Below are 27,889 nucleotides of genomic sequence, written 5' to 3'. Positions count from 1 at the left end.
TACAGTTTTAAAAGGCATTAATTTGTATAAAATAACTTGCTCTGTTGAAAACCAGTGTTTTCATTTGGTACTTAAATGATATTTTTGGAGTGAACATTTAGCACTACAAGAATATATAACTCCAACAAAAAATATGATTTTGTTACAGTAAACAGTACTGTATTGATTTGCCAAAGTTCTGTAACTTAGTAAAGGTATTCCCTTTCTCGGATTTGTACTTCGTGATTTAGTGTTCTGTGTTGTGGGCTGAGTGTGTTTGCGGAAGAAATAAAGTCAATCCCTGAAAAAAAAGAAAAAAGAAAAAAATCCAATACTACTTTATTTTATTGCCCAAATTGTTTGACCAAGCACAAACAATTAAATTCAATTCACTAGTATGCCATGCCTCATAGTTAGATAGTTTTGGTGACTGGAGGCCTTCAATTGGCTCCTCTCCTGACACACCACCAATCACTGTCATTTGTTTAGCACTGCTTTTTTTTTTTTTCTTTTTTTGGTGGGGGAGGCGGCACAAAATGTTCTAGACTCATCTGGTTTACTTCCTGCTCAAGTCCTAGAATCAGCCATCATTCCAAGAGGCCCTGATTCCTTTCTGAACCTGAGACCTAGAATAAGTGTATGTCCACTCTGGGTATTCTCTGGCTGTGTAACTGCCCACAAGGAAGTCTCTCTCTGGCTGCACCAATGGGAACTGGAGACTTCAGCAGGGAAGCTCAGCTCCAGGGAGCAGCAAGCCCTCCAAGTACTTTTTCTCACCAAAAAACTAAGAAGAGAAGGGAAAAAAAAAAAAAAAAAAAACATGCAAAGGGTTTTCATTATAAACTAGCTAAGACAAACCAGTACATCTGCTGTATTGCAAACCAGCCCAACACAGTCACAACAGAACTGCAGAAGGGTCCTCAGAATAACAAGGTCATTTGTCGGGGATCGTCAGGGAGAATACTGATGGTGTCTTCAGCTTTGCCACATAACATGCACAGCATGGTGTACTCCTAGAACAAGACAAGTGCACAGTTACCTCAAGGAAAGGCAGAAAGATGCCCCCTGAGCCCTCTGGGAAAGCCGCTCTCTAGCAGCTGTCACGGGTGTTCCCGCGGGACTCACTGTCTTCCACATCCACCAGCAGCCCCATAGGCTTATTCTGTGTATCCTTTTTGTTTACATAAATTGAACACATGCTCTTATTTACTATGTTACAGAAACAAGAAGGTCATCTTGGAAATGAATGGGTATTTCTTGGACTTAGAAAGCACTCCTATTTAGCTTAGCACTGCTATTATTGAAAGTTAACAGAGCACACAGAGTGTGGGTCCCTGAGGACAAATTCCTGTTCTTAGAGCTGTCCCTTTCAAGGGTGCCTAACACTAATACACAACAAAAATGACTTTAAAAAAAAAAAAAAAAAAAGGATGGGGCTGGCACTGTGGCATAGCAGGCACTAGTTCATGTCCTGGCTGCTTGAGCCCCCACACCCATGAAGGTGACCCTGAGGAAGCTCCTGGCTTCAGGTTGGCCCAGCTCTGGCCGCTGCAACCATCTGGGGAGTGAACCAGAAGGAAGTCATCTCCCTCTCTCTCTGTATAACTCTACCTCTCAAATAAATAAAATCTTTTTTAAAAAATGGAAAACATGGGGCCAGCGCTGTGCTGTAGTGGATAAAGCCACCTGTGGCAATGGCATCCCATATGGGGGCTGGTTCAAGCCCTGGCTGTTCCACTTCCAATCCAGCTCCCTGTTGATGTGCCTGAGAAAGCAGCAGAGGCTCGTTCAAGTGCTTGGGCCCCTGCACGTGGGAGACCCAGAAGAAGCTCCTGGCTCCTGGCTTCAGGCTGGACCAGCTCTGGCTATTGCAACCACTGGGGAGTGAACCAGCAGATGGAAGATCTCTCTCTGTGTGTCTCTCCCTCTCTCTCTGTAACTCTGCCTATCAAATAATAAATACATCTTTAAAAAAAAGTGGGGGAGGAATATATTAAACTAGACAAACACCTGAGTTTCCAACCAATGTATCCATTGAAAGTTTATACTCAATGCTGTATGCTGTGCAAGGTGCTAGGTGAGCTGGCAGCCATGAAAGAAGGCAAGGACAAGATCTGACCTCACAACACTAACAATCTAAAACGAGGGAAAAGCCCTACCCACAGCACAATCTGTACAGATTTCTGAATCAGCAAGACTGATTACACTGGCGACTTTTATTTATAGGCAGTCTGGGATCCAGATGCAGTGTCAGTCAATTGTATGGAATTCAAAAGTAATTTCCCACAGAGGTATATGATCCATAGCAGTTCCCAGGAAAGTCCACAAGTCCTTACATTTATATTACATGAGTGCTATGGAGTCTAACCATATATAGCGGTGCTTCTGTGGGAAAATATGTCTAGAATTCTAACCTGCAACGCCAGGGACACGGTGCCCTGTGCTGCCAACACCGTGGCATGAGGAAGCTTTTTTTTTTTTTTTTTTTTACAGGCAGAGTGGACAGTGAGAGAGAGAGAGACAGAGAGAAAGGTCTTCCTTTTGCTGTTGGTTCACCCCCCAATGGCCGCTGTGGCCGGCTGGAAGAGGAGCAACCGGGACAGAATCCGGCGCCTCGACTGGAACTAGAACCCGAGGTGCCGGCGCCACAGGCGGAGGTTAGCCTAGTGAACCATGGTGCCGGCCCTGAGGAAGCCTTTCACCAAAGCTGGCCAAGCAGAGACTCAGCAGACCTGAGGATGCCCAGGAGCGCAGATCTGGAAGGACGGGTGGAGGGGGTAGGATCAGCCTCAGCCAAGAGCAGACTCTGTGTTCTACCCCTAGGCCCACTGGTCCTTCTCCCCTATTGTTAATTAATTCTGTTAATTCCGACCCGAAGTCCCTCCCTTCCCTGGTCCACCGAGGAACAGGAGAGAGTCTTACAGTTCTGCCAGCTCCCTGAAGTAAACACACAGTTTATTTAAGGGCTTTTCATCAGCAGAATTTTTAAAAAGTAAGGACTACTTGTAATCAGTTAAATGTATTTTCCATTTAAACTCTGTACTGCTGTCTCCCTACCCCTCTAGTCTTGCCATCAGAAAATCTTACTTTGCTCAGTAGTGGTACTATGGTTGTTTTAAGAATAGATTCCCAATATTAACATTTTTCCCCCTTTATTTGAAAGGCAAACAGAAGGATCTCCTTCCTGCTAGTTCACTGCCCAAATGTTCACAATGACTGGGGCAAGGCCAGGCCAAAGCCACGAGCCCAGAACTCAACCCAGGTCTCCCACGAGCACGGTGGGAACCAAGGATTTGAGTCATAAGCCTCTCAAGGAGCACACTGGCCAGGAAGCTGTAATCGAAAGCAGTTCTGGGACTTGAGCCCAGGTACTCAAAAATAAGATGCGGTGTCCCCAGTGGTGCCTTTGCTGCTGCACCAAATGCCCAATACGTGACCCTTGTGTTTCTGAAATACGTAGTGAAATATTTACGGGGTAGTGACATGCTTGTGATCTGCTTCAGAATAATCCTGCATTATTTTGTAGGAATGGGGAGGGACAAATACAGCAAACTAAAGCTGGGTAGAGAAGGTTAGCATATGACTCTGTCTACTGTTGCGTTTGTTTAAATTTCCCATAAGATGTCTACAATAAAACGAAACAACACTGGTGGTGGGGAATCTCATCTTGAGAAAGGCAAGGAGAAATACAGAAGACAGACACGGAGGAATCACCTAACTGCTGGTTTACCCCCCAGATGCCTGCAACAGCGGGCAAGGTCAGGCCAAAGCCAGGACCCAGGAACTCCATCTGTTTCCCACCTGGGCATCAGGTACTCAACTACTGGAGCCATCACTGCCGGAGGCTGGAATGGAGAGTGGAGGTGGGCCTTGAACACAGGCACTCCAATGGGATACAGGCATCCTAAGCAGCACCTTGACAGCTGCGCCAAATGCCTATCCCTAAGGAAGATTAATTCAATGGCAGTGATAAAACTTCAACTGGAGGCTGCTTTAGTAATTTAAGCTTCACTAGGTATGGACCTGCAAATGTGGTTGTAGAGCTGAAAAAAAAAAAAAAAAAAGCAAACAAATGAACAAACAAAAAACCAAGAGAAACACAGGGAGAAAACAGGGCAGGTGAGGTGTCAGGGTTAGATGAGGAGATCTGGAAGATCCCCAAGAAGTTCCCACTGCGACTGAGTGTGTGCTCACTGTGTGGCGCAGTTTAGAGACGGTTCCAGAGCAGAGACCAAAACTCAAGGGAACTAGGGAAAAACAGGAAAGGAAATAAGAGAAAAAACAAAGGAGTGGTTAAAATTATTTAAAAACAAATAAAGTCAAGCACTAGGGACCTCAAGGGAAGAAATGTTTCAAAAAGATAGCAACAGTTAACAGACCCAGATCCAGGAGAGACCTTAATAGAGATAAGAAGCAAAGAAAAGTCACAGAATTTGGTTAGATTATGGGACCCCTGAGAGAGCGGTTTCAGTAATGTGAAAATGAAAACCAGTTTACAGGTGGTTAAGAGGAACACAGGGAAATAAGTGGGGAAGGTAGAGATCTATTCAATTAAAGAAGCAAAAGGAAGGAGAGATGATTACAGGATGAGTCAAAGAAGTAGCTGAGTGAAACGAAAGGATTTTAACAAATACAGAAAAACTAACTACATGTAATGCAGAAAAAAAAAATCCCAAGGAGAAAACAAAGATGCTAGAAGACTAACATGCAATTCCTGAAGAAGCGCAGCAGGGGCAGCGTGGGAGGCATTTGGGCATGTGGTCACGACGTGCACGTCCCACTAGGAGTGCCTGCGGTTGACTCCAGCTCCTGACTCCAGCTTCCAGCTAGTGCAAGACCCTGGCAGGCAGCACTGCTGGTTCCTACCACTTACGTGGGAGGCCTGGGCTGTGTTTCCAGCTACTGGCTCCTCCTGGCCCAGCCCCAGTTACTGGGGCATTTGAGGAATGAACCAGTGTATGGGAGCACTTGGGGTCTCTCTCTCTCTCTCTCTCTCTGCCTCTCAGATTTACAAAACAAAAAAATCTTTCTCTGTAACAAGAGGGAAGGAAGAGAATCTACAGTTAGGACAATGCTTTTACAGAATGTGTAAGGAAATCAGAGAAAAGGAAGGCGCGCTCGCCCAGCCAGGAGCTAGGATGTCACTACAGGCGAGCTATGAAGAGACCAGCGAGGTGACCTGAAAGTATCCTTTCAAGAGAAATACTCCGATAGCAGAGCACAGAATCTGGGTTTGGAGGTGGTGGGGGAAGTAGATGTTGGCAGTGAGAAGACCGCAGGCAGAGTCCAGATTAAGAGTACTTTCTCCATGAAAGTCTCACACTGCCTAGGCATTGAGACTACAAGCCTTCTTCCTTTACCTTTTCCTTCCCACCCCAGAGTAACCTGTGGGGCAGCTTTGAAAATGGCTGCGTTCATTCGTAAAGGAAAAGTAGCTAGACTCTCACCTCACAGCAGTGATTCACCTGGCTCAGGTCAGGACATAAATGAGCAACCTCAGTATCCATGCAGGGCTCACAGAAGCTCACAGGAGCATCTTGAGCCAAAGGGAAAGAGTTGTTAGCAATCCTTTCCTCTCAGAAAATGATAGAGCTCATTTTTCCCTTAAGTCCATGAAACTGCTCATTTCCCTATCTGGCCACTATTCCTCCATTGAGATCTTGATCTTACCCTACGCCCCAGATACCATATTTTTTTTTTTTTTAAAGATTTACTTGAAAGGCAGTTACAGTGAGTAGGAGAGACAGAAAGAAAGAGATCTTCCATCACTGGTTCACTCTCTGAACGGCTGCAATGGCCAGGACTGGGCCAGGCCAAAGCCAGGAGCCAGAAGTTTCATCTGGGTCTCCCATGTGGCTGCAGGGGCCCAAATACCTGGGCCATCTTCTGCTGCTTTCCCAGGAGCATTAGCAGGGAGCTAGATCGAAGTGGAGCAGCTGGGACTTAAACCAGTACCAATATAGAATGCCAGCATTGAGGCAGTGGCTTAACCCACTGTGCCACAATGCCAGCCTCATCATACAAGTAGTTTTCTTCTTCAAGATTTATTTCATTTATTCGAAAGGCAGAGTTAAAGAGAGAGAGGCAAAGATAGAGAAATCATCCATCTGCTGGTTCACTCCCCAAATGGCTGTAACAGCCAAGGGTGGGCCAGGCTGAAGCCAGGAGCTGGAAGCGTCATCCAGGTCTCCTATGTTGATGCAGGGATCCAAGGCCATGAGCCATCTTCCCCTGCTTTCCCAGGAGCATTAGCAGGGAGCTGGATCAGAAGTGGAGCTGCTAGTATTCAAATCGGCACCCATATGGGATGCGGGCATTGCAGGCGGCGGCTTAACCAGTTAAATCACAATGCTGGACCCACAAATAGTTTTTTAAAATATGTTTTGACTGTCTTTTTTTAAAGAGCACATGTTAGAATATTTTTAAAAATTATCTATATTTATGTAATTCTGAAGCAGAGAGATGAACAAAGAGAGAGCTCCCATCTGCTGATTCATGTCCCAAATGCCCACACTGGCCCAAAGCCAGAGGTCAGAACTCAATACAGGTCTTCCATGTGGGTGGCAGGAACCCAATTACTTGAGCCATCACACGCAGGGTGTGCATTACCAGGAAGCTGGAGTCAGAGCCAAGCACTGAACTTAGGAACTCTGAATGGGACGTGAGAATCATAATCAATAGCCCAATCACCTGCTTATATATATCCACATTTTATATATATATATATAAATACATATGAAATATAATATACATTGTATATATAAATATATAATACATATAAAATATATAACACATAATATATATTATGTATTATATAACATATATTATATAGTAATACTATATATCATTGTATATTATATAAATATATAATTATATATCCTTATATATTATAATTATTATATATTATCATTTATTTATATATATCAATTATTATAATATTATATATTATATAATCATTATATAATATAAATATATATATAAAATATATATACATACAAACACACACACATACACACACTTTTTGAGGCATAATTTTTGGATGCTCCTAAGGAGACACAAATATGGTCAAGAAGTAGCTTAGATTAACTGCACCATATCAGACCAGACCCTGATAGTGACTACATACCTTCTTCCATGCTAAAACAAAGTAAGTAAGGATAGGGGTAATACTATTTTATGATTCTGTTACACAAGATTATAATTTTAGTTTCTAATTAAAGTAGCCTCCAAATCTGAAAGACTCTAAAAATAATTCCGTTGACTATTAAAAGCTCTAACCTGCTACTTATATCCTTTGGCTGAATCTGTAGTTCACACAAAATAAGAAACTCAATCTGACAGCTTGAAAACACAGGCAGTGAGGGACAGAGGCAGGCTTCAGCTCATCGGGGCTCTCCCATACTGCCCAGCTTTGCTTTGACCACCAGACCTGAGAACCTTTGGCAATTTCCAGCCTATACCAACCTTCTACAGACTTCTTCACAAGTTCTCACAACTGCTGAAGAAGTAATCCTTCTAACAAATCCCTTATTCTCAAGACTCAGAATGACTGAAGCTTTTCTCCTCCAACCTCTCTCTTTTTTAAAAGACTTATTTACTGGGAGCCGGTGCTGTGGCGCAGGAGGTTAATGCCCTGGCCTGAAGCGCCGGCATCCCATATGGGTGCCAGTTTGAGACCCGGCTGCTCCACTTCTGATCCAGCTCTCTGTTATGGCCTGGGAAAGCAGTAGAAGATGGTCCAAGTCCTTGGGCCCCTGTACCCATGTGGGAGACCCGGAAGAAGCTCCTGGCTTTGGATCGGCGCAGCTCTGGCTGTTGTGGCCAACTGGGGAGTGAACCATCAGATGGAAGACCTCTCTCTCTGACTCTCCTCTCTGTGTAACTCTGACTTTCAAATAAATAAATCTTTAAAAAAAAAAGACTATTTACTTATTTGAAAGGCAGAGTTACAGATAGGCGGATACATACACACAGAGAGAGAGAGAGAGAGAGAGAGAGAGAAGGAGGGAGGGAGGGAGGGAGGGAGGGAGAGGGAGAGAGAGATCGGTCTTCCATCTACTGATTTCACTCCCCAAATGCCTGCAACACCTGGAGTTGGGCTGATCTGAAGCCAGGAGCTTCTTGCAGGTCTCCCACATGGGTGCAGATGCCCAAGGACTTTGGCCATCTTCTGCTTTCCCAGGCCATAGAAGAGAGCTGGATCAGAAGTGGAGCAGCTGGGTCTTGAACAGGCACCGATATGGGATGCCAGTGCTGAAGGTGGCGGCTTCACCGGCTATACCACAGTGCCAACCTTGATACACCTGTTTTAGAAATACTATTCACAGGGCCAGCATTATGGCACAGTGGGTTGTTAACTCACCACCTGTGATGCTGACATCCCCATATGGGTGCTGGTTCAAGTCCCAGCTGCTCTGCTTCCAATCTAGCTCCCTGATAGTGCTGCTGGGAAAAGCAGCAGAGTATGGCCCAGGCGTTTGGGCCCCTGCACTCATGTGGGAAACCTAGATGGAGTTCCAGGCTTCTGGTTTCAGCTTGGCCCAGCCCTGGCCTTTCAGGCCATTTGGGGAGTGAACCGGCAGATGGTGGAGCATAGCTCTCTCTGTTTCTCCCTTGCTTTCTGTAATTCTTTCAAATAAAGAAATAAATCTTGGGGCTGGTGCCATGGCATAGTAGGCTAAGCTTCCACCTGCAGTGCTGGCTTCCCATATGGGCACCAGTTCATGTCCTGGCTGCTCTTCTTCTGATCCAGCTCTCTGCTATGGCCTGGGAAAGCAGTAGAAGATGGCCCAAGTGCATGGGACCCTGTACCCATGTGGGAGACCTGGAAGAAGCTCCTGGCTCCTGGCTTTGGATCAGCTCAGCTTTGGCCATCGCAGCCATTTGGGGAGCAAACCAGCAGTCAGAAGACCTTTCTCTCTCTCTCTCTCTCTCTCTCTCAACCTCTCAAAAAAATTAAAAAAATCTTTTTAAAAAGAAATAAATCTTTATTTAAAAAGAAAGGAAAGAAAATCCACATGTCTTACTGCGTTGAGACTACAGAGGTGCTCAGCTCTACATGCCAACTAGGGAAAACAAAGATAACCCCCTATCACAACGCCCGTGCCCAGCAAGTATGGAGACAGGGGACAGGCCCACACTGAAAGCCAACAAGTATGCAATCACAAAAGTGGGCGGAGAACAAAGCAGCACAAAAGAAACCTTATGAGAAGTCTCAATGTGCTGCTCTTTATAAACTGAAGCAACAGAATCCAACACTCTGTGGTGGGACTCCTGTAAAGACAGGGCTACAGGCACCCAGAAGCACACCTGAAGTCTTTCTCTCCTACTTTGCACAAGGAGAAGACCCGGACACTCTGCCAGGCATGTGCTGAAGCTAAAAGAGTCGATCTGAACTTAGAACAGTGACCACCAGAGACTGAGGCAGGAAGGACAGAGGAAGGCTGCAAAACAGATACGAACGCACTCAGATAGAAGAAACAGGTCCTAGCACTCCACAGCAGAGCGGGGCAACTGTAGTTTACAACACTGCATGAAGAACTGGAACACAGAAGCTGCTAAACTCGAAAGAAAAGATGAGGAAACAGAAATGCTAATATGCTAACTACCTGATTTGATCAGCTTATGCAGTATATGTGTGTTGAAATACTGCACTGCTAATCAAAAATTGGGGCTGGTAGTGTGGCTGCTACTTGCAATGCCAGAATCCCATATGGGTACCAACAACCCCACTGTTTCACTTCCAATCCAGCTCCCTGCTAATGTGCCTGGGATAAAGCAGTAGAAAGTAGTTCAAGTATTTGGGCCCTCCCAGCCCTCCCACCCACATGGGAGACTTGCATGAAGTTCCTGGCTTCAGTCTGGCCCAGCCTGGCCATTACTGCCATTTGGGGAGTGAACCAGTGGATGGGAGATCTCTTTCAGTCCCTGTCTCTTCCTTTCTATATAACTCTTTCAAATAGGTAAATAAATCTTTTTTTTTAAGGCATAAGTTAATCAAGAGAAATATTTGCTAGTGTTCCATTTATGAAAATTGCATCTAGATTTTCTTTGTTTAAAATTCTATTTGTTGGGGCTGGTGCTATGGCACAGTAGGTTAATCCTCTACCTGTGGCGCTGGCATCTCATATGGGCGCCAATTGAGTCCTGGCTGCTCCTCTTCTGATCCAGCTCTCTGCTATGACCTGGGAAAGCAGTAGAAGATGGCCCAAGCACTTGGGCCCCTGCACCCGCATAGGAGACCTAGAAGCTCCTGGCTCCTGGCTTCAGATCGGCGCAGCTCCGGCCATTGCAGCCATTTGGGAGTAAACCAGCTGATGGAAGACCTTTTTCTCTGTCTCTCTCTCTCACTGTCTGTAATTCTACCTCTCAAGTAAATAAATAAATCTTTAAAGAAAACTTTTTCTTGTTATACAAGTTTCATGTATTTATTTCTAGGTTTCAAGGGTACTCTTATTATTCTTTTCCTCCCAACAATATCCCTGTATATATACACTTACCTGAAATTCATCCATGATACTGAAGGTATACTCATGTTTGGCTATTACATGATGACAATTCTTACACAGATCTGCCAAAACAAAAGAGACCTTGGTAAGCAAATATTAGAGTGTCTTAAAACAGTGAAATGTCTATTCTAAACATGATATTGCCTAAAAAGAATCTTAATTATGTCATATTTAACTTAGCAGGAAACTCACTATAACAACAACTTACATAAGAAATCCAGAATGTGTCACATAGCAATACAGAATTAAGGGTCTGAACTCAGAGACATAATACATATATACTGGTTTCCACTGAAAACTCTCTAAGGTAATCAACTAATAGATACTTATGTGTGCGTGTGTTTTAAAGATTTATTTGAGAGGCCGAGTTACAGATAGAGAGACAGAGAGGTCTTCCATCTGCTGGTTCACTCCTCAAATGACCACAATGGCCGGAGCTGGGTTGATCTGAAGCTAAGAGCCAGAAGCTTCTTTCAGGTCTCCCACGTGGGTGTAGGGTCCCAAGCACTTGGGCCATCTTCCACTGCCTTCCCAGGCCACAGGCAGAGAGGTGGATCGGAAGAGGATCAGCCAGGACTCAAACTGGCACCCATATGGGATGCAGGTGCCACAGGCAGAGACTTAACCCACTACACCACAGTGCCGGCCCATTAACTGTGTTTTTTAAGCTAGCTGGCTCTAACTGGATAAAAGTTTTTACTCTTGGGAATGATAGAAACTGCACTACTATAATCAGTCTTATGAATTTAATGGTAACAAAAAAATCTAGTAAAACAATATTCATTTATTGTGTGCTTACTCTGTGACAGAGTAAGTATTTTTAAAACCTACTTGTTCATGCCGGTGCCGCGGCTCAATAGACTAATCCTCCGCCTTGCGGCGCCGGCACACCGGGTTCTAGTCCCGGTCGGGGCACCGGATTCTGTCCCGGTTGCCCCGCTTCCAGTCCAGCTCTCTGCTGTGGCCAGGGAGTGCAGTGGAGGATGGCACAAGTGCTTGGGCCCTGCACCCCATGGGAGATCAGGAGAAGCACCTGGCTCCTGCCTTCGGATCAGCGCGGTACGCCGGCCACAGCGCACCGGCTATGGCGGCCATTGGAGGGTGAACCAACGGCAAAGGAAGACCTTTCTCTCTGTCTCTCACTGTCCACTCTGCCTGTCAAAAAAAAAAAAAAATCTACTTATTCACTTAATTTTTCTCAAAAACTCAATAGGTACAATGGCACACCATGGTTAAGTCACTAGGAAGACTACCCAGTTAGAGCCAGGGGGTTTTGAGTTCAAATCCAGACAGTCTAGCCAGAGCCTTTGCCTCTTAACCACCATGCTCTCCCACAGTTCACAGTGGCTACCTGCTAAAAAGAAAGAAAAAGATCCTTCTTAGAATCTTCTTTTCAGCTGTGTGATCACTCTTTTCATTTTTATTAATCTACTTGAATTTTACTTGAAAGGCAGAGAGAAAGACACGGACAGAAATCTTCCATTCACTGATTCAATCCCCAAATGCCTGAAACAGGGTTGGGCCAGGCAGAAGCCAGGAGCAAATAGCTCAATCCCTGTCTCTCACATGGGGGGCAGGGCTTCAAGAGCTTGAGCCTGCCAGGGTGTACATTAGCAGCAAGCTAGAATTGCAAGTGAAGCTGGGCCTTGAACCCAGGCACTCCAATACGGGATACAGGCATGCCAAGCAGAGTCTTAAAAAACCAGAGTGACAGTAAGATAGGAGACCAAAAGAAACCACAGAGGCAAAAACATGACAAAAAACTATAGCATGTCAGGGTCATTTAGTACAGTCTTAACCACTTCTTTGAAAGGCAGAGTGACAGAGACAGCTTTTCCATCTGCTGTTCACTCCCCAGACGCGGCAATAGCTGGGGTAAGGAACTCTACAAGGACAGCTCCTATCTTACACTCAAAAACCTACCTGCTGGGGCTGGTGCTGTGGTGTAGTGGATAAAGCCGCCGCCTGCAGTGCTGGCATCCCATGTGGGCCAGTTTGAGTCCTGGCTACTCCTCTTCCCTTCCAGCTCTCTGCTATGGCCTGGGAAAGCAATAGAAGACCGCCCAATTCTTGGGCCTCTACACTCATGTGGGAGGACCTGGAAGAAGCCCCAGGCTCCTGGCTTTGTATTGGCCCAACTCCAGCTGTTGTGGCCATTTGGGGAGTGAACTGGTAGATGGAACACTGTCTCTCCCTCTCTCTCTAACCCTACCTCTCAAATAAATAAATAAATCTTTACAAACAAAACAAAATCTACCTACTATGTGCTGCAATATAGTATCAAAATAGACCTCAGGATACTTCCAAACACTGATATTTGCTAACAAACTTGACATTTAAAAAAAAAAAATGCCTACTTACGATCATAGGTAACTATTTCTTCTCCATCTTCCTCTCTCAAAGATTTGTTTGTGATCAGCATAAAATCCCGCTTACTGCACACTGCACAACCTGTAAAGTTCAGCAAGAAAGATCCATTCTCCAGACAAGTGTTACCCTAAAAATTAGAAGCAGGAATTTAATTTCTCACATTTTGAAATATTTGGTGAAAAGGATTAACAGACTTAAAATCTATTAACAGTTGGGGTCAGTATTGTGGCATAGCCGGTAAAGCCACCATGTGGTATCCCATTTGGGCACCAGATCAAGTCTCAGCTGCTCTGCTTACAATCCAGCCCCTTGCTAATGGCTTGGGAAAAGCAGCAGAGGATGGCCCATGTGTTTGGGCCTGTGCCACTCATGTGGGAGACCTGGATGGAGCTTCTGGCTTCTGGCTTTGCCCTGGCCCAGTGTTGACTCCCTGGAGAATGAAGCAGTAGATGGAAGATCTTTCTCTCTCTGTCTCTCCCTCTTTCTCTGTAACTCTGACTTTCAAAATAAACAAATTAATCTTAAAAAAAAAAAAAAAACTCTAATGGCAAAAAATCATGGCCAGGATTTACCTGTTTGAAGGCTATGTCAAGTAATTTTTGAGGTTACTAGCTTTCTTTAAAAAAAATATATATTTATTTATTTGAAGGCAGAGAGAGAGAGAGAGAGAGGCCCTCCATCCACTGGTTCACTCCCCAGATGGCCACAATGGCTGGAGCTACGCAGATCCAAAGCAAGGAGCCAGGAGCCTCTTCCAGGTCTCCCACGCAGGCACAGGGGCCCAAGGACCTAGGCCATCCTCCACTGCTTTCCCAGGCCATAGCAGAGAGCTGGATTAGAAGTGAAGCAGCTGGGACTCGAACTGGCACCCATATGGGACACCAGCACGGTAGGCAGTGGCTTTACCCGCTATGCCACAGCTCCAGCCCCATAAAGTAAACTAGTCAATGATACTAAATGAAGCATATCATAAAACCAATAAAATTCAATCAAAATGGAGAAACTGAGGCAATGATAAAGATGACCTTACACTCTGGGATGCTCAGTTGACTGCTGAAGTAGCTGTTTCTCAAGACTTAGTATAAAATAAATAATAAAAGCACCCCCACACAGCTCTATAGATGTCAATCCTTAAGGATATCAGGGGACCTCAAGAAGTTCATGGAAAGTGGAATATGCATTTTCCAAGAGCCTTTGGAAAATCCCACATATATGTAATTCAGGCCAAAAGTCCTCCGAGGCATCAGACTGGCACAACAGCACTAAGGGGAGAACTGCTTCATCACAACACCATGAACAGCTTATGTTCCCGGCTCAAGGGAAGCCTTTGCTAAATGCTTACCAGTAATTATTAAGAAATACGTCATTTTATAAATAATTTTGTCCAACTCCATTTATAAGCAAACCAAATGGGCATTTTTAAATAATGTGACTACAAAATCATTCAAATCAACATTTCTTCAGTGCATCTATGTACCTGAAACAGTTCAGGCATGGTGGAGTCAAGGGTGAGCCCAAATGCATCTGTACTTTCAGGGAGCTTAAGAAAAACCAGTGGAATTAAGACCCATCTGGGGCCAGCGCCGTGGGGTAGCAGTTTAACGCCCTAGCCTGAAGCACTGGCATCCCACATGGGCGCCAGTTCGAGACCCGGCTATTCCACTTCCAATCCAGCTCTCTGCTATGGCCTGGGAAAGCAGTAGAAGGTGGCCCAAGTCCTTGGATCCCTGCACCCACGTGGGAGACCTGGAAGAAGCTCCTGGCTCCTGGCTTTGGATCGGCGCAGCTCCAGCCATTGCATTCAATTAGGGAGTGAACCATGGATGGAAGACCTCTCTCTCTCTCTGCCTCTCCTCTCTCTGTGTAACTCTGACTTTTGAATAAATAAATAAATCTCTAAAAAAAAAAAAAAAAGACCCATCTGAAATGCCACAAGGAAGTTTTCCTGTATTCCAACCACCACAGTTAATCTACCCCTTCTGAGTGGCTTCTAAGGTTCTATATAGTAACTCTGGTAGGTGGAAATCAAGATATTACCACACAGTTTGTAGATATTAAGTCATAGGCACATTAACTTAACTGCTAAAGGAAAAATTCTTGGGATTAAGAATAAATGCTTTACGTTTTTTTTAAACTAAACCTTATCGAATTTAATTTATATACCATAAAATCCACATATTGTAAGGGTACAGATAAATTACTCTTTTTAAAGATTCACCTGAAAAGCAGAGTTGCAGATAGACGGACAGAAATCTGTCCACTGGTTCACTCCCCAAATTGCAGCAGGATACTTGGACAAAGAGGTGAGACACCAGGGCTTTTAACAGGAAAACGGATTTTATTCCCTATGCAGGCGGTCCCAGATGATTTGTATCCACAGTCTGGGCCCCGGAACAAAACAGAGCATTGTCATGTATACCCTGGCACCAACAACTCTAAGTTTCCCTTTACATATCTGGTTATGCATATTTTGACTGGATATTTTAGAGCTATAATACCACTTGCATAATTGTTATAAGGCTACACTTGTAAATACTAAACCTGTTTCAGTTGCAGAGTGGCTTTTCTTGGAAAGCTTCCTATGCCCTCTTGTTATCAGAAAGCCCCAGCTGGAAAGCCCCTTCCATTTCTGCCTCTAGTGGGTTTCTTTTTTTTCCTACCTTAGGAAAGGAGTCCCTGCCACAAAATGGCCACAACAGCTGGGGCTGGACCAGGCCGAAGCCAGGAGCCTGGAACTCCATCTGGTCTCCCACATGGGTGGCAAGGGCCCAAGTACTTGGGCCATCTTTTGTTGCTTTCATAGGCACATTAACAGAGCTGAAACAAAAGTGGAGCAGCCGGGACTTGAACCAGCAACACAGGTTCACAACACTGTGCCACAACGCAGGCCTCAGGTGAATTACTTTTTACAAACATATATGTAACCATGACCCTAAATAATATACAGAACTTTTTTTTAAATCTTGCCAGGAAGTTCTTTCATGCTTTGCAGTCTATCTCCAAACTCCATCCTACTCTAGACATCCAATGATCTGATTTTTTTTAATTTATATATTTATTAATTTATTTTGAAATACACAGTGACAGAGGGAGAGACATGTTGAGAGATAAATCTTCCATCTGTTGATAAACTTCCCAAATGGCTACCACAGCCAGATCTGGGCCAGGCCAAAGCCAGTAGCCAAGAACTCCATCCAGGTCTCCCACACAGGTGACAGGGGTCCAAGAACTTGGGTCATCTTCTGCTGCCTTCCCAGGAGCATTAGCAGGAAGCTGGGTCAGAAGTAGGGCAGCAAGGACTCCAACCAGTGCCCTGGCATATTACAGGATGCCAGCATCAGCAGCGGTGGCTTAATCTGGTACGCTACAATGCCAGCCCCCGATCTGATTTCTATCTCCATGGATTAGTCTTGTTCCAGTACTGCATATAAACAGAATCAGTATACTCTTTTGCACCTGACTTCTTTTGTGCAACATAGTATCCATACTACTCATCTATGTGGCTACATGAATTGGTAATTTACTGCTTTTTACAGTCAGCAAGTATTCCATTGTATGGATTCATATGTTGATGGGCATTTCGGTTGTTTTCAATTTGAGATATTACGAATAAAGCATCAATGAAGATTCATGTACAAGTCTCATGTGGACATATGTCTTCCTTTATCTTAGGTATAAATCTAGAAGTAGAATTGCTGAGTCATATTGGTAAAAATGCATATTTAACTTTACAAGAAACTACCAGAGGGTTTTCCAAAGTTGTTCATTTTACATTCTTGTCAACAACTCAACATGTGAGTTCCAGTTGCTCCACATGATCACCAATGCTAGGTTTGTAAGTCATTTTTATTGTATCCATTCTAGCGATGTGAACCAGTCCTCTCATTTTAGTTCTAACATTTATTTCCCTGGTGACCAATGATGTTGAGCATCTTTCTTTTAAAAAAATATTTATTTTATTTATTTGAAAGACAGAGTTTCAGACAGAGGCAGAGACAGAGAGAGAGGGCTTCCATCTGCTGGTTCACTCCCCAGATGGCCACAACGGCTGGAGCTGGGCCAGGCTGAAGCCAGGAGCCAGGAGCTTCTGGGTCTCCCATATGGGTGCAGGGGCCCAAGGAATTAGGTCATCTTCTGCTGCTTTCCCAGGGCATAGCAGAGAGCTGGATCAGAAGAGGAGCAGCCAGGACTAGAACCGGCTACCCATATGGGACGCCGGCTCTTCAGGCCAGGGCTTTAACCCGCTGCGCCACAGCGCCAGCCCTGATGTTGAACATCTTTTAAAATTCATTTGAAAAGCAGAGAGAGAAAAAAAACTCCCATCCACTGGTTCACCCCCCAAAATGCCCATAACATCCAGGGCTGGGGTTGGGTCTGGACTGAGACTGGAGCTGAAGCTGGGAGACAGGAACCACGAGCCAGGAGCCAGGTCTCCCACATGGGTGGCAGGAACCCAATTATTTGAGTCATTACCACTGCCTCCCAAGGTCTGTATTAACAAGCAGGTAGAGTCAGGAGCTAGAGTTGAGTATCAAACCCAGGGACTCCAATGTGGGATGCAAGCATCTTAACTATTGTCATAAGTTAGGCGAAACGTCCACCCTCACTTTCATTTTTTTTTTTTTTAAGATTTATTTATTTGAAAGACAGAGTGACAGAGAGAGCTCTTCCATGTGCTAGAGCCTGAAACTCCATCCAGGTCTCCCATATGGGCAGCAGGGGCTCAGGCACTTGGGCCATCTTTGCTGATTCCAAGGCACATTGGCAAGAAGCTGAATCTGAAGTGGAATAGCTGGGTCTGCAATATAGGATGCTGATGCTGGAAGCAGCAGCTTCACCTGCTGCACCACAATGCCAGCCCCTCTGTCTGATTCTTATAAAGTTAATTTTATCAGTATATTCCTCTTATGCTTTGTGCTTCTTATCTCCAAAGACATCTTTGCCTACCCCAAGGTTACAAAAGTTTTTTTTCTATTTTTCTTGTACAAATTGTATAGTTTTAGCTTATAGGTTTATGATCTACTATGAAATAATCTGGTGTGAGGTAAGGATGAAGGTTTATTTAGTTCTACACAGATATCTAGTTGTTTTAGTAACATTTGTTAAAAAGACTATTCTTTCTCTATTGAATTATAATTTTCTCTTTGTAGAAAAATCAAATGTGAGTCTATCTTGACTATTCTGTTTCCATGATTTATATATTTATCTTTGCACTAGCACCATACTTCTTGCTTACTCTAGCTTTATAGTAAATCCCTAAATCACAAGTCTGTGTACTAAAACTTGGCTATTTTAGATTCTTTTCATGTTTATATAAATTTTAGAATCAACTTATAAAATTTTAGAAAAAAGCCTGCTCTGGGTTGAATCAGAACTCTAAGAAATTATGGGAAGCAAATGCTAGAATATAAACTAAGGAAACACTGAGGGAAGAGAAAAGATCTCTGTATCTGTTGCATACATAAACAAATACTCAAAAGGTAAAATAGAAGTACAATATATAAGAAACTTACAGGGTGGAGAGCAGCATTATGGTGTAGTGGGTTAGGCCTCTACCTGCAGCACCGACAACCCATATCCTCATTCCAGTCCTGGCTACTCCACTTCTGATCCAGCTCTCTGCTAATGGCCTGGGAAAGCAGTGGAATATGCCCAAGTGCTTGAGCACTTGTACCCACGTGGGAGACCTGGAAGAAGCGCTTAGCTCCTGGCTTCAGATCAACCCAGCTCCAGCCGTTATGGCCGTTTGGAGAGTGAACTAACGGATGGAAGATCTCTCTCACTAACTCTCCCTCTCTCTGACTCTGCCTCTCAAATAAATATATCTTAAGGAAAAAAAAAGAAGAAGAAGAAAAGAAAAAGAAATCCACATCCCTTAAAAAAAAAAACACTTATGGGACACTGTAAGAGCACTGGTCTGTGAAAGCAGTGAGGGTAACCATCATTCAAAGGCATTGCTCTTTTATTAGGTGAGCCCAGGCTATTAACATCCAAATTTGGAACATACATTGAAGCCCACAATATTCAAGGAAGCTTCAGAGACTCCCATAATAGAAGGGTAAAAGAACACAATTCAAATCAACTCCACGGTAATAAAAGTAAACCACCACAGTTTCAAGAAGGAAATAAAGTCAACAAGTTAAGTACCCTTAGAAAATGTGATTTAGAGGGGAACAGAGTTGTGGCGCAGCAGGTTAAGCTGCAGCCTGCAGCGCCAGCATCCTCTGTGGGTACCAGTTTGAGTCTCAATCAAGCACCCTGTTAACGTGCCTGGGAAAGCAGTGGAGGATTGCCCAAGTCCCTGGGCTCCTGCAATCGCGTGGGAGACCCAGAAGAAGAGCCTAACTCCTGGATTCAACCAGCTCCTGTCACTGGCACCATTTGGGGAGTGAACCAGCAGGTGGAAGATTTCTCTGTGTCTCTCCTCTCTCTGTAACTCTGACCTTCAAGTAAACAAAGAAATCTTTAAAAGTGTGGGATCAGTGTAGCTCCAGCCACTGTGGAATTGGGGAGTGAAGCAGCGGATATAAAATCTCTCTCTCACTCACTGTCTCTCCTCTGTGTAACTCCACCTTTCAAATAAATAAATCTTTAAAAAAAAAAAAGGAAAAGAAAAGAAAAGCAGTAGAGAAAATCAATAAAACTCAAAGATAAAGAAATGTGCAAAAAGAAATGGCTGGAATTTTGATAATAAGTCTGATAGTACCTTACAAAATCTCATTAATTGGAAAAATCTGCAAATATTCTGACAAGAATTAGATCAATTTATTCTTTCCAGATGGTACAGTTAACAGTCAATGTTTATATAAGTTAATGTACACGTTTTATCAGGGAATATCTAACATTAAAAATGGGAAATAAAGTTTTCAAAGAACCAACTTTGAGTTTTATTGATTTTCTTTACTGCTTTTCTTTTTTTAAAATATTTATTTATTTGAAAGGCAGAATTACACAGAGAAGGAGAGACTGAGTGAGTGAGTGAGAGGCTTTTACATCCGCTGCTTCACTCCCCAATTGGCCACAATGGCCGGAGCTACACCGATCCGGAGCCAGGAGCTTCTTCTGGGTCTCCCACACAGGTACAGGGGCCCAAGGACTTGGGCCATTTTCTACTGCTTTCCAAGGCCATAGAAGAGAGCTGGATGGGAAGTGGAGCAGCCGGGACTCGAACCAGCACCCATATGGGATGCTGGCACTGCAGGCGGTGGCTTCACCTGCTACGCCACAGCGCTGGTCCCTGCTTTTCTTTTTTGTTATCCCATTAACTTCCCTACTAACCTTTATTTCTTTCTTTCTGCTTGCTTTGGCTTTAGTTTATTCTTGTTTTTCTGCTATCTTAAGTGGAAGCTCATGTTATTGATTCAAATTTTTCTTTTTTTTAATATAGGCATTTAGAATCATACATTTTAAAATGCCAAACATCATTTTTAAAGTACCCATTTGCATACATTTGTTTTAGTAATCATATACCTGACTCAGCATTTAATTGAATATGGTTTAATACTATCTACTATGCAGCAATATGAGAACATGAAATGATACACATAAAACATGCAACTTTCAATTTAAACATATCACTAACTTACACTACTATTTTCCATCTGATTAATCTAAATTAATGATGTATTTCTATATGGCTGCTGTATTACCAAGCAGTTTAAAGCTGAAATTTGAAATTTATGAAATATAGTCTTCATTTACAGTTTGATCTGAAAAGTATTTTATTAAAATTTTGTGCTTGCTCCATAATTTTAGCAAATGCAACACAGTTGTGTCCTGAGTGGTTCACAAGTGAGTATAAAAACATCTGAATTCATAAAATTAGTTTCCTATTAGATTCATGTTTGAGTTCAAGTTCTTTAACATTACAAGAAGGCCAGAACCTTATTACAAATTCAGTACCGTATACTTCTAGTCTCTGCAAAACATTTACCATAAGCCTCCAGATAACTTTACGTAACTAACGATAAATAATTAAATATTACTTACTCATTCTGCACTAAGAGCTTCCCAAAAGCAAATCCATTTTCTCTGCCAAGGTTTCTGAATTAATGGAACATCCTTGCTACTGTCATCTTATTACCCTTCCTCTGTTAACCTTGGACAAAGTGGTCCATTCTTACTGCTCTTAAAAATCTGTCATGATCTCAAAGAATCCCAGAATTCAAAGGGTCCTTGAGCTTCCAAATGGCACCTATGGAACAACAACTGGAAGACAGCTCAATTCCTCTGAGTTACCCATTCCATTTCTGAACATCTGTTGGAAAGCTCTTCATTCTGATTCAAATACTCCATCATCGTAACAGCCACCCACTAATGATCTCTCTCTCTACCCTCTGAAATTCCAAGAAAAGTCTGATGCTTGCTCATGACAACCTTTATTTTAGAACAGTGCTCTGAAGGCACTGTCCTGGTTTCCCAGTCACCTGAGTCCTTCACTCTGTCTTCCTTATACCCTATTTCCCAATTTATTCTTTGAAGGTCAGTCCTTGATTCTCTACATTCTTTACTCACAGAACAAATCCTTTCTTTTGCCCACCTGGCTGACTCATCTATCTGATCTTGAACTAAAAAGTGCCTTCACTTGACTCCTCAGATGTTACATCTGCAACCTCAAATGAGGTATGATCAAAACACTTTGACCATTTGCCCTCCAATTTTGGTTGCTCTTCCCATATGTACCTAACTTCTGACGTGATACTTCCAATTTTCTAGCTGCCTACACTGAAAACTCTAAAATCACCCGCAGCCCTTCCCACTTTCCTCTTACATTAAACTGGCTGACTCTAACTAATTCTTTCTTGAAATGATGTCATCATTATCTCATGCCTACACTACTGTTGTCTCTTGGCTCCCAGATGCTCCATGGTACTTTCCTTTTAAAATTCTCTTCACCAATGGGGCTGGGCTGGTGCCGTGGCATAGAAGGTTGAGCCATTGCCTGCAGTGCTTGCATCCCATATGGGTGCCGGTTCGAGTCCTGGCTGCTCCACTTCTGCTCCAGCTCTCTGCTGTGGCCTGAGAAAGCAGCAGAAGATGGCTCAAGTCCTTGGACCCCTGTACCCACATGGGAGACCCAGAAGAAGCTCCTGACTCCTAGCTTCAGCCTGGCCCAGCTTTGGCCATTGCGACCATTTGGAGAGTGAACCAGAGGCGGAAGATATTTTCTCTCTCTCTCTCTCAAATAAATAAATCTTGAAAAAAATAAAATTCTGTCCACCTCATCACTCCAACACACAACCACAAGATTCCTTTTCCTAAACAAATAGATTTCAGAACCATTTCCCTATTCAAAGTTATTTTGATATCTACCCCATGTATAAAAAGTAAAATCTAAACTCAATGACTTTTAAGTCTTCCAATTAGCTCTACTGGGACATCGAGAGTCTCCACCTCTCAGCTTTTCAAATAAATAAAATAAAAATTTAAAACAAAAAAGCAGAAAAAGCACTGCATGCACCCCGGGCACCTTGCCCTCATCTGTTTCTGATGGTTTGCTAACCCCCTTAGCAGTAACCGCTATCCAGATTTATGGTTAATCGCCTGCTTGCTTTTAGTTTTAAAGAGCATATCTTACTCCGCCTGTTTTTGAAGTACACATTATGGGCTCTTTCATGAAGATTTACTTGTAAAACCTCACTCAGGTAGCTGTGTAATTCCGGTTCCTCTCCACTGCTCTAATTCGGAGTTCCTCACCTCAACACAACACACTGACATTGGGGCAGACCAGTGGTGGCCGCCCTGCGTGTTGCAGGTTTAGCAGCATCACCCATTAGATGTCCGTAGCACAAATGTCTCCAGATGCCGCCAAATACCCCAGGGGAGGCACAATCGCTCCTGACTGAGAACCGCTGCTCGAGTTCACTCACTGCCACTGCTCGGTCATTCATGGTGCTCCACTCTAGGCATACATCCCAGCTGTATTACTGTGTATTACTATGTCCTCACGACATTTCTTACCAGCCTCCTACTGTCAATAACGTCCTTACGAACACGCTGACCCAAATCCCCGGGGGCCTATGCACAAACGGGAACGGCGGGGCCATTGCTTTGGACTTCGTTTGATAATACGAAATCTTTTCTCCAAAGTGGTTGTACTACGTGAGAGTATTCCTCATGAAATATTAAGAGGGAGCAGCAACTACAGGGCGCCTACCTCCTGACCAAATGCAAAGATTCCTGCTACTGGGGGAGGAATGCATCCACTGCCTGTGGCTGGTCCCTTTCTCTAAACTTGCACAGCATTTACAGACAGCTCTGCGCGGCTTATTCACCCCATACTTCCCCAAAGATAAGCTCCTACGTAGCACGGAGACTGCCTTTTATTTCTTCTTTAGTTTTCCTTTCCGGCCTTAGCAACTCAGTGTTGCGCGCGCACACACACACACACAAGTGCACCCTGGATAAATGACCACGGACACGCTTCGCGACCTCCTGAGCCCGAGAGCGGAGCTGTAAAAGGCAGCAACACCCAGGAAACCCGATTTCCAGGCTTGGCTCTCAGGAGCGACGGCTGACAGCAGCCACAGACGGGGAGCGGAGGGCGCGGGCCGCCGCTGGCCACCCGCGGGGTCACCGGAACGGGCCGTGCGGCCTGCTCCGCCCCGCGCCTCGGTTTCCGGGCAAGGCCGGCCGCGGCTGTTCGAAGCTCGAGGGCCAGCCGCGCGCCAAGGCTGCGGGAAGTTCTTGTCAGCCACTCGCTCACCCGATTGGGATATTCCTTCTCCACACAGTCCCCACACATCGCGGAGCCATCCACAGGGAGCGTCCTCGGGCGCTTCCGGGAAGACGAAATCTCGCGAGAGCTGAAGAAAGTCGGTTGCCGCCTGCGCGCCGAGTGTTCGGCCCTCGCGGTGTTTGGTATCCGGAATGCATTCGAGGTCTCCGCCCCTTAGCAACTGTTGTTAGGGGCTGGGCGCGGCGCCTCGGGCAAGAACGGTGGGGAAGGCAGCGGACGTCCTAAAGCTTCGGAGAAAACAGGAGCGGACCGTGAGGTGACCGGTGCGGCGGGAAGGCGAAGTGGGTGCTGGACTCAGCCAGGTTCCCACGGCGCTTTCCTGGTCTTAGGCTGACGAGACACGACCGGACATTGCTTCCTGCTGCCTCGGCTTGTGTGGAAAACCGAACGGTAACACTCATTACCTTTCCGCACCGTTCTGTGGGGCGCGAGTGAGGAGGCCGGTCTCAGCAGGTGAAGGAACGTCTGCGAAGAGGCCCTTGGAACGTGGCAGAGAACCTCTTCTAAAGAACATCTGAATGGTGACCGAGCGACGGCCATCCCAAAGGCCTCCGAGGACTTGGCCGTGGACACGAACGTGTTTCCATCGCCCTGGGCCTCACGGAGGCACCTGCGTGGCTGGCAAGCACCGTGCAGGCAGGAAACCCCCGGCCAAGTATCCCTACATCATTTTCCAACCCTGCCAATCTCAAAACTTTCCCACTGAATTGACAGCGGCTTAGTATTCACAACGGTGTCACTAACCCGAATAAGAACCCCCTATGTGGTCGCTGTGCTATCAACCTGTCTTCATCGTACCCCCAGCTACTCCAGCGAAATACTGGAATCCTTTCTGTCTTGAAGATTTATTTTGTGTATTTGAAAGGGAGAATAACAGAGAGAGAGAGGGAGAGAGAGAGAGAGAGAGAGAGAGAGAGAGAGAGAGAGAGAGAAAGTCTTCCATCTGCTGGTTCACTCCCCAATTGACTGCAATGGCCAGAGCTGCACTGATCCGAAGCCAGGAGCCAGGACCTCCAGGTCTCCCATGCGGGTTCAGGGCCCCAAGCACTTGGGCCATCTTCTACTGCTTTCCCAGGCCATAGCAGAGAGCTGGATAGGAAGTGGAGCAGCCAGGACTCGAACCAGTGCCCATACGGGATGCCAGCACTGCAGGCAGCAGTTTTACTTGCTACGCCACAGTGTCAGCCCCATAACTCTGCCTTGCAAATAAATAAATAAATCTTTAGAAAAACTAATTGACTTTTAGTGTCATTACCATTGAATCTTTTTTATCCAGTCGTATAGATATGTGTTGAATATATTTGATGTATACCAGGAAGATGACAATAACATTGTCCCTCCCTGCTCTCCAGAGCCTCTCAAGACCATCTGAGAGATGAAGTGAGCACAAATACACATAATTACTGGCAAAGGATGGGATACGAAGAGCACAGAATAGACTAAACCCAGGTGGAAGGCTGGGAAGAGAATGTATCTGGCTTTAAAAAACTAGAGGTTTTTAGTATTGGGATTTCAAGCGGAGCATGCCAAGGAGTTTGGGTTTTATTTTGCAGGGGTTAGCAGCATTGGGTTGTAGCAGCATTGGGTTGGGTCTGACTGGAACCGGGAAACTGCAGATGTGAAAGGCAGTCACTAACAGAAACCACTAGGGGGAGATGTAGAGCTTTGTGCCTCATCTGCGATAAGAACACACAAGGGAAATTCAAAAGTTCATGGAAAATGGAATTAAAAGATGGGTTTATTTTTGTGCCCAGAATTTAAAAATTCGCAATGCTCTTTTTTTTTTTTTTTTTTGACAGGCAGAGTTAGACAGTGAGAGAGAGAGAAACAGGTCTTCCTTCCACTAGTTCACTCCCCAAATAGCCGCTACAGCCCGGCGCTGCACCGATCCGAAGCAACCAGGGCAGAATCCGGCGCCCCAACCAGGACTAGAACCCAGGGTGCCAGCGCCGCAGGCGGAGGATTAGCCAAGTGAGCCATGGCGCCAGCCCCGCAATGCTCTTTTGATATAGGCATTTCCATGAAGTTTTTGAAGAACCCTTACACATAACAAAAAATAAAATTAGTGCAGTCACAGATCTCCAAGATCTTTGGTGTGAACTGAGGCATGGGAGACAATCCATGTATTTGTGAATGCCTTGTTATCTTTCCAGAGTGATGGTGTATTGTGTTATTAAAATGAACAAGTGAAAAAAGATCATCTTATTCATCGGCACAAAAGTTCAAGAGCTCAGGACTATTTAGTCAATGAAAGCTTCTGTTCCCATCTAGCCAGATCAGAAGAGGAGCAGCCAGGACTTGAATCTGCACCCATATGGAATGCTAGTGCTGCAGGCCCTGGCTTTAACCTGCTGCACCACAGCACCGGCCCCTCTATGAACTTTTTGAAGTCTCCTCATAGAATCTTCCCTAGGACAATAGCCTATCAATTGAAGTCTTTAATAAACACAGGATGTCAATGATGTATATCAAATATACCCACATGTTGCAGTTTATATACATAGCTGCTTGTCATTTGATAAAAGGAATCCATTGAGGAAAATATAAATATTAAAATGGTTCTACTGGGACTGGCACTATGGTGCAGTGGGTTAAGCTGCCACCTGTGATACTGGCGTCCCATATCAGAGTTTGAGTCCCTGCTGCTCCACCCAATCCAGCTCCCTATTAATGCACCTGGGAAGGCAGCAGAAGATGGCCTAAGTGCTTGGGAACCTGCCACCCATAATGAGGGTGGGGGGGACCCAGATGGAGTTCTAGGCTCCTAGCTTTGGCTTGGCCCAGCCCCAACTGTTGCCATTTGGGGGTGAACTAGTGCAAAGACATCTCTCTCTCTGCCTTTCAAATAAATAAAATGATTTTTTTAAAGGTCTGACTTGCTTGCATAATTACTTTCATGGCAAGAGAGATGTTTTCCCTGAAGAGAGCAGTTTGAATCTCCTTTTAATTACTTTCTTTCTTTTGCCTTTTATGATCCCCAAACCAAGAGGCTGGAAGGGTGCACCACAGACCACACCTATTCTCCTCATCCTTTTTTTTTTTAATATGTAAAGAGGTGCCATGGGGCTGGCACTGGGGCACAGCACATTAACACCCTGGTCTGAAGTACCAGCATCCCATATATCCCATATCCCATATCCCATATCCTGGCTTCTCCTCTTCTGATCCAGCTCTCTGCTATGCCCTGGGAAAGCAGTAGAAGATGGCCCAAGTCCTTGGGCCCCTGCACCTGCATGGGAGACCTGAAAGAAGCTCCTGGCTTCTGGCTTTGGATAGGTGCAGCTCCGGCCATTGCGGCCAATTGGGGAGTGAACTATCGGATGGAAGATCTTTCTCTCTCTGCCTCTCCTCTCTCTGTAACTCTGACTTTCAAATAAATAAATAAATCTTTAAAAAAAAAAGAGGTTCCCAGGAGATTTTCTGGTAATATTGGTAATATTGCTAGGCCAGGCTTAGCATTAGAGGGAAAGAATCTTGACTCCAGCTCATCTACGTGATGAAGATGTGTGTCCTTCTTTCCATTGGCTCAAGGGAAGCATGAAGCATGAGACTGAAGTTGGTGGTTGCCTTTACCTGGTTTCACCTGCCTGGATGGATGAGTTATCAGCAACTCTGGGTTAGCACGGTGGACGCGGGTGAACCTGATGAGGACAAGTTCATAAGAGCTGCTGGAAGTTCAGGGTCACCCGTTTTCTTCCTAACTCAGTGGCTGAGTTGGCGAACCCGTTGTGGTTCTCGCAGCTCACTTTGAGCTACTTCTCCTAACTACACTACAGGCTCCAGCCTGGCAGGCACATGGCATTTAAAAGCAAGGAAGCAGCCCGCACTGCCCTTTGCTTCTGTGTCCTTCAGCTCTCTTCGCTTTCTTTTAAAATACAGATCATCTTTTCCATATAGATGTGTCATGACAGAAAGATACTTTAAAAAGTTCGTGGAAAGTAGAATTGAGAGGTAAGTTTTATTTTGGTGCAAAACCTTTTTTTAAATCCATGTGTAACTTTTTTCATAATATGCATTTTTCCATGAACTTTATGAAGATCCTTCATATGTAAAAATCCCTGATGTAGCAGCCTTTGGAAAAATATTGTATCCAATCTTATATGGATGAGATGGATTTATAATCAAAGCATGGGGCAGGTTTTGGTGTGGTGACTAAGACACTGCTTGGGATGCCCACATGCCATGTTGGAGTGCCTGGGTTCGAGTTCCACCTCCATTCCCTGTTTCAGCTTCCTGGTTTTTTTCCCAAAGATTTATTTATTTACTTGAAAGTCAGAGTTACACAGAGAGAGAA

General features: G+C 44.6%; 1 protein-coding gene across 1 annotated transcript; it reads right to left on the bottom strand.

Annotated features, from left to right (window-relative positions):
• Positions 1-301: 301 nt before the first annotated feature.
• CHURC1 (churchill domain containing 1) lies at positions 302-23,694 on the bottom strand. The gene is made up of 5 exons (XM_062181351.1): positions 23,563-23,694; positions 12,849-12,984; positions 12,411-12,527; positions 10,479-10,549; positions 302-992 (listed from the first exon to the last, which is right to left on the bottom strand). The coding sequence occupies exons 1-5, from the start codon at positions 23,599-23,601 to the stop codon at positions 900-902; spliced, it is 456 nt and encodes a 151-aa protein (XP_062037335.1). The 5' UTR covers positions 23,602-23,694; the 3' UTR covers positions 302-899.
• Between the last annotated feature and the right edge of the window lie 4,195 nt (positions 23,695-27,889).

This window comes from Lepus europaeus, chromosome 22 (genome assembly GCF_033115175.1).
Source record: "Lepus europaeus isolate LE1 chromosome 22, mLepTim1.pri, whole genome shotgun sequence".
Lineage (NCBI taxonomy): Eukaryota > Metazoa > Chordata > Mammalia > Lagomorpha > Leporidae > Lepus > Lepus europaeus.
The sequence above is the reverse complement of the archived record's forward strand: the minus strand, read 5'-3'. Positions and strand labels throughout refer to the sequence as shown.